Source organism: Acanthochromis polyacanthus, chromosome 1 (assembly GCF_021347895.1).
Source record: "Acanthochromis polyacanthus isolate Apoly-LR-REF ecotype Palm Island chromosome 1, KAUST_Apoly_ChrSc, whole genome shotgun sequence".
NCBI classification, from domain to species: Eukaryota; Metazoa; Chordata; class Actinopteri; family Pomacentridae; genus Acanthochromis; species Acanthochromis polyacanthus.
In genome coordinates this window covers 35,376,331-35,383,107 of record NC_067113.1, presented here as the reverse complement: position 1 = coordinate 35,383,107, position 6,777 = coordinate 35,376,331, and the positions used below count along the sequence as shown (strand labels likewise).

At 41.3% G+C, this 6,777-nt stretch overlaps 1 protein-coding gene across 2 annotated transcripts; it reads left to right on the top strand.

Moving 5' to 3' along the window:
* Window positions 1–446: 446 nt before the first annotated feature.
* lgals3b (lectin, galactoside binding soluble 3b) lies at window positions 447–6,521 on the top strand. 2 transcript variants are annotated; one of them, XM_051947483.1, is made up of 7 exons: window positions 460–540; window positions 1,640–1,694; window positions 4,847–4,883; window positions 5,015–5,355; window positions 5,433–5,521; window positions 5,697–5,868; window positions 5,964–6,521. In XM_051947483.1, exons 2-7 carry the CDS (start codon window positions 1,683–1,685, stop codon window positions 6,120–6,122), a joined length of 810 nt encoding a protein of 269 aa, XP_051803443.1. In that variant the 5' UTR covers window positions 460–540; window positions 1,640–1,682; the 3' UTR covers window positions 6,123–6,521. The 2 variants fall into 2 exon arrangements, with proteins under 2 accessions (XP_051803446.1, XP_051803443.1); XM_051947486.1 differs by lacking the exon at window positions 1,640–1,694 and having other exon boundaries at window positions 447–540.
* The last annotated feature ends 256 nt before the right edge of the window (window positions 6,522–6,777 follow it).

Below are 6,777 nucleotides of genomic sequence, written 5' to 3'. Positions count from 1 at the left end.
ATAAAGCGGAAACACAAAAATAGTGTCAGAAATAATCATGTAAAAATATCTGGAAAAAGGTGTGTGTGTGTGTGTGTGTGTGTGTGTGTGTGTGTGTGTGTGTGTGTGTGTGTGTGTGTGTGTGTGTGTGTGTGTGTGTGTGTGTGTGTGTGGGCGCGCACATGCATTATGTGTGTGTCTGTGTGTGCGTATTTTATGCGTGTTTCTGTGTGAACGTACTTTAAGGTTGTTTGTTTTTCTGTGTGTGTGTGTTTGTGTTATGTGTGTGTGTTTTTCTGAGTGTGTGTGTGCATTATGTTTGTGTATTTCTGCGTGTGTGTTTTTATGCGTGCTTGTTTGTGTGTAATGTGAAATGTGTATCATGTGTGTTTATGTGTATTATGTGTGTGTTTTTCTGAGTGTGTTTGTGTATGTAATGTGTGTATTATGTGTGTGTTAGTGGGTGTGTGTGGGTGTGGTCTGAACAGGGCGAGGCTCAGGACTTAAACTCTCTTTTTTCCAGCAGTCTTCTTTCTGTTTGCAGCTCTCAGGTGAACTCAGGTACGTCTTCTTCTTCTTCTTCTTCTTCTTCTTTGTCTTCTTCTTGTTTTCGGGTTCGTTTTTGTGTTTTCACAGTGTAGTTTTTTATAAACCTGGCAGAGTTTCTCTTTTTCCTCTGAGTCAGACGCTGGAATCAGAGCCTTAATAGGAACAGGAAGCCGCTTTGTTTTCTCCTCTGGTTCAGAAAAAGAAGAAAACGTTGCTTAACTCGGTTTAATGTTGGTTATTCAGGACGGTCTGCCTGTGAACGGCTTCCTTTGAGCTTTATTGACACTGAGAGAGCGAACAGCTGACAGTTAGTAATGAGAGTCTGCTGACGGTGACTCAAGTGTCGTCTGATGTGTGTTGATCTGCTGTTTGTGTTTGTGGTTAGCGTGAGAATGACAACTCCACCCAACGCAGAGAAAACACTTAGAAAAAACACAGATAACATCCTGGAAACGTACAGACAGATGACACACAACACAGGGAAAACATTCAGACAACATACAGGGAACATTCAGGAATTATTCAAACAACATACACATAGCTCCTCGGAAACATTTAAACAACATCCAAGAAACATGTCAAGAACATCCTGGAAACATACAGATAGACTACACACAGCACCTGGAAAACATTTAGAAAACATCCTGGAAACACTCAAGAAACATTTAGACAAACTACACACAACACCAAGGACACATTCAGACAACATCCAAGAAACATTTAGACAACATCCAGAAAACATGTCAAGAACATCCTGGAAACATGCAGACAACACCAAGAAAGCATTCAGCAAACATCCAATAAACATTCAGGACACATCCTGTCCTTGTCCCATCAGTAAAGGAACCAGTTATTGTTTCCTCCACGGCTTCACAACAGCTGTTTGATCAAAGTTTGATCCAAAATGGCCGGCAGGCTTTTAAAACAGTTGTGATGATCTGCTGCTGGACTGGACAGAAAAATGTGAACACCTTATTGATTTGAGTTGCATGTAAACAGAGACGTCTCCTACAGTTTCTGGATCCATTTCAAGTTCTGATCTTGTTTTTCTTCCCCATGCCGGGACTCGTCTAACCGTAACCCTACAAAATTCTTCTGCTGCTGCTTCAAGACGTTTATTCCTGTCTTTGAGTTGCAAGTCGCAGAGAGGCAGAATGAATTTAAATGTAAGTCTTCTTCTCTTACATAAACTCTGAATGCTGTTTTCCAGGGTTTATTGTTGTTTATTTGTTTTGATTTTTAGTCAGGGCTGCACAGTATAATAGTGGTTAGCACTTTCGCCTTGCAGCAAGAAGATCCCGGTTCAAATCCCCGCTTGCCTGGGATCTTTCTGCATGGAGTTTGCATGTTCTTCCTGTGCATGCGTGGGTTATCTCCGGCTTCCTCCCACAGTCCAAAAACATGCTGAGGTTAATTGGTTACTCTAAATTGTCCGTAGGTGTGAATGTGAGTGTGATTGTGTGTCTGTATATGTAGCCCTGTGACAGACTGGTGACCTGTCCAGGGTGTCCCCTGCCTTCACCTGAGCCAGCTGGGATAGACTCCAGCACCCCCCATGACCCTAGTGAGGATAAAGTGGTGTATAGAGAATGGATGGATGGATTTTTAGTCAGTGTTTCTTTTTCTGAATTAGTTCTTGAAATGAATCATAATTCAAGTATAAACATTGTTAATGTGGTAAATGACCATTGTAGCTGGAAACAGCTGATTTTTAATGAAATATCTACATAGGTAAACAAAAAAATGGGAGTTTTCATCGAAAACATGAAATTGTCTGGGTGGCCCCAGACTTTTGAACGGTAGTGTACATTTTCTCATTTAGCTGAGGGGAAACGTACACACAATACCAGCAAAACATTCAGAAAACATACAGACAACATGCTGACAACCTACATACAAAGTTTAGGAATCATTCAGTAAACAAGCAGACAACCTACACACAACACCTAGGAAACATTCAGTAAACATCCAAGAAACATTTAGGCAACATCTAGAAAACATGGCAAGAACAGCATGGAAACATCTAGACAACACCTAGAAAACATTCAGTAAACATCCAAAAAACTTTCAGGAAACATCCAAGAAACATTTAGGCAACATCTAAAAACTACAAAAGCACTCAGAGAGTTCAGACCTCCGCCAAGGATAGAGAGGAAAACAGTAAACCCATGCAGTAAAGATCATGAGCTGGAATCAAATCTGCATCTCTGACACAGTTCTGTTCACGAATCACCTTCTTAACCAGTTGATCTATCTGGACACCTTGCTCCAATTTGTTGGACGACATACTAACCTATGATGTTTTTGTCCTGTTTTGGACCACATACTAAACCACATACTAAAAAATTCAAAGTCATCCAGAATCCAGGATCCTTTACGGATTGCCACCAAAATTAAATCAGCTCTTCCTCTTACCATAGTCTACATCCCCTCAAAATTTCATCTGAATCTGCCCAGGCGTTTTTGAGTTATCTTGCTAACAGACAGACGGACAGACAGACAGACACACAAATGCCAGGTGTCACATAACCTCCTTGGCGGAGGTAAACATGGCAAGAACATCATGGAAACATCTAGACAACACCAAGAAAATATTCAGCAAACATCCAAAAAAACATTCAGGAAACATCCAACAAACATCCAGGAAACACATTCATAACTTGCAAGGAACATTTATACACCATCGAAGAAACATTCAGGAAAACCCAGAAGACCATCTCAGGAACATTTAGACTAAATTCAATAAACATTCGAGGAACAGTTAGATAACATCCAGGAAACATTTTGACAACATTCAAGAAAACACACAAGAAACTTCCAGACAACATCCAAGAAACATCTAGATGGTGGAAGTGTGTTATATGGTGGAAGCAGAAAACACAGAATACTAGTTTAGATGCTCATGACTCAGTCTGACACATTCAGTGGGGTTTTGAAAATCATCATTTCAATTTTCACACAAAAACTTGACACTTGACAAATCTGTGACAACAAACTGTGCACTTAAAGTGAACTAGATCTTGTGAAAACTTGTGAAATAACACAGAAACAATCTAAAATTAAAGATATTTTCAAAGATTTGGACCTCGAGCTTCATATCATCAACCAACAGGCAGGAATCCAACTGAAAGCTGCTTCAGATGGCAATTAATATCTTTAATAAATGCTGCGTTTTTTTGGTGCTTACGGCTTTAAAGACCTCCAACAATTTCTTAAAATCTGAGTCCTGCATTAATGAGTCAGATCAATATTCTTCAGAATTCCTGATGCCAGAGGGTGGGTGTGATGAATTAATCTGTGAGAACAATAACCTCATACAGAACATTCCTGAAGATTGTGTAACTGGACACACCTTTAATCTGCCGACACACCTGGATGTCTTTTCTCTTTTCACTAATTGCAAATTGTCGTAGAGGATTTGAGGCAAAAAAACGACAAACAGTTTAAAGCTACGATAATTAAATATGGCATGTATACTTTATAAATAAATATAAAATAGTACTGTACAAATAAAGCAGGACATATATTAGCTTTTCACATAGTTTACACACATTTGTCAATTCTGCTGCCGACAAGCTACACATAACACCTAGGAAACATTCGGAAACATCCAAGAAACATTTAGATATGATCGAAAAAATATCTAGACAACATCCAAGACGCATCCAGAAAACATTCAAGAAACATCCAGACAACACATCAAGAACATCCTGGAAACATACAGACAACACCTAGGAAACATCCAGACAACATACAGGAAGCCTCCAAGAAACAGTCAGACAACATGGGGGCGGCATGGCTCAGTGGGTTGCCGGTTCGATCCTCGGCCGGTCGTGCTCATGTCGAGGTAATGCTCATGTCGACCTAACCCCTAATTGCTCCTGATGGGTCATGGCAGCTTCCGCCATCTGTGTGTGTGAATGGGTATCTTGTAAAGCGCTTTGGGTACCTTGTAGGTATAGTAAAGCATTATATAAATACAGACCATTTAACATCCAAGACTCATCGAGGAAAAAACACCAAGAACATCCTGGAAACAACACACAACACCTAGGAAACATTCAGGAAAGACTCAAGAAACATTTAGACAACATCCAAAAAATATTTAGAAAATATCCAGAAAACACACCAAGAAAATTACAGAACCATACAGACAACGTACACACAACACCTAGGAAACATTCAGGAAACATACATACAATTTACACACAAGGTTGTGTAACTGAACACAAATTTAAACTGCCAACATGCTGAAATTAGTGAAATGAGAAGAGCCTTTTGGCTTCACTGTGTTCACATACAATCTGTCTCTCTGCAGCTTAGCGACGCTTTAGACGAAAAGCCCGCCTGGCCAAGTAAGTCCATCACCTTCTTCTTTTGTATTATACTCCACCACGAGTCCCCTTTCAAATCTTGCATGAGAACGTAGATCCAGAATAAAGTCAGTCCCAGGGTCAGGATGAATTAAGATTTTTATCCAATCAAGATCAACCTTCTGGCAACTCCATGTGGTCGGGAGAGAATCCATCCGGTCCCAGAGGGAGTGGAAGTAACCCCGCCCCCGTCTGGCAGGGAGGGAGTGGAAGTAACCCCGCCCCCGTCTGGCCAGAAGGGAGTGGAAGTAACCCCGCCCCCGTCTGGCAGGGAGGGAGTGGAAGTAACCCCGCCCCCGTCTGGCCGGAAGGGAGTGGAAGTAACCCCGCCCCCGTCTGGCAGGGAGGAAGTAACCCCGGCCCAGTCTGGCCGGGAGGGTCAGCCGCTCCTCAACCTTCTGCTCCTGGAGGTTGGCCCCATCCTTCTCCAGGACCTGGACCTGGACAGAATCTGGTGAGGCAAACAGAGAGACACAAACAGACACAAGCTGAGAACCAGATGTGGTAAACAGATGTTCATTTGTTTTACAGACAGTTCCCTATAATCAGATGCTGCCAAATGGAGTTTTCGACAAACTGCTCATCACCGTCGCTGGAACAGTCAAGCCCAACGCTGACAAGTCAGTACAATCGCTTCGACTGTAGCGATATCAGATAAGATGAGTTGAAGGGATCATGTTGCAGTTTGTCCAGAAGTCATGTTGTGTGGATAAAAGCTGCAACATGCATGATAATGTACATTTAGGGTTACGATGAACTCTGGACTGATCAGCTGTGGTCTGTGTTCTTCATCAGGTTCACACTGGACTTTAATACATCAGTCGGTGACCTAGCCTTCCACTTCAACCCGCGCTTCAACGATCAAGGCAAGAAGGCGATTGTTAGGAATTCTTGCATCGGTAAGAAGTGGGGCAAAGAGGAGAGAGAGATGCCAAACTTTCCCTTCGTTCAGGGTCAACCTTTTGAGGTGAGACACCTTCACAGCATCTTGAAGTGAAGTTAAAGGACCAGTCTCTGAATATGTGAGCAGTTCAGTAACAGTTTGTGGTTTTGCTGTTGCAGATAAAGATCTTGTGCACCAACACAGCATTCAAGGTGGCCGTCAACAACAGTCACCTGCTGGAGTACAGACACCGGATCATGGACCTGAGAAACATCAACAGACTCAACATCTACAACGACATCACTCTGTCCAACTTCAAGATGGAGACCCTTCCCTGAGATCCCTGATCCAGCAGAGATCTACTGGGGATCCACTAGAGATCTACTGTTGATCTATCAGAGATCTACTGAGGATTTGCCAGAAATCTAAGGGGAATCCAAGAGTGATCTACTGGGGACCTACCAGAGATCGCCTGGGGATTTAGTCTCATCCATATCTGAGGTAGATTCTCTTTGGATCCACATGAGATTCTCTCCCAACAGGATCATTGTCATGTTTAAAATTCAGAGAATCCACAGTAGATTCTCAATAGATCTACAGGAACTACAAAATAAGATAACTTGTATTACACAATTGCCTGTGATCAACAGTAGATCTACAGTAGATCCTCTCGTAGTAGTTTTCCTCTGCATGTTTGTACTCTGGTAAAAATAAAAATAAAGGTTTAATCTGTTGAAGTTTGTGTCTGTTTGTATATCTGTCAGGACAGATAAACCTGGCCTCTGATAACAAAAATAATAAATGACAATATATGACATATGGGTGAAAATGTTTTTGAAATATTCTAAAATGTAATTTACATTTTCACAGAAAATAAAAGGATTTCATTCTAAACGCTAAACTTTTTTCTGGGATTTTAAAAAATATCTCTGCATGTGAATTTTTTAATTAAAGCAAATATAAATTTAGTCTTAATCAAGGCATGAATGGAAA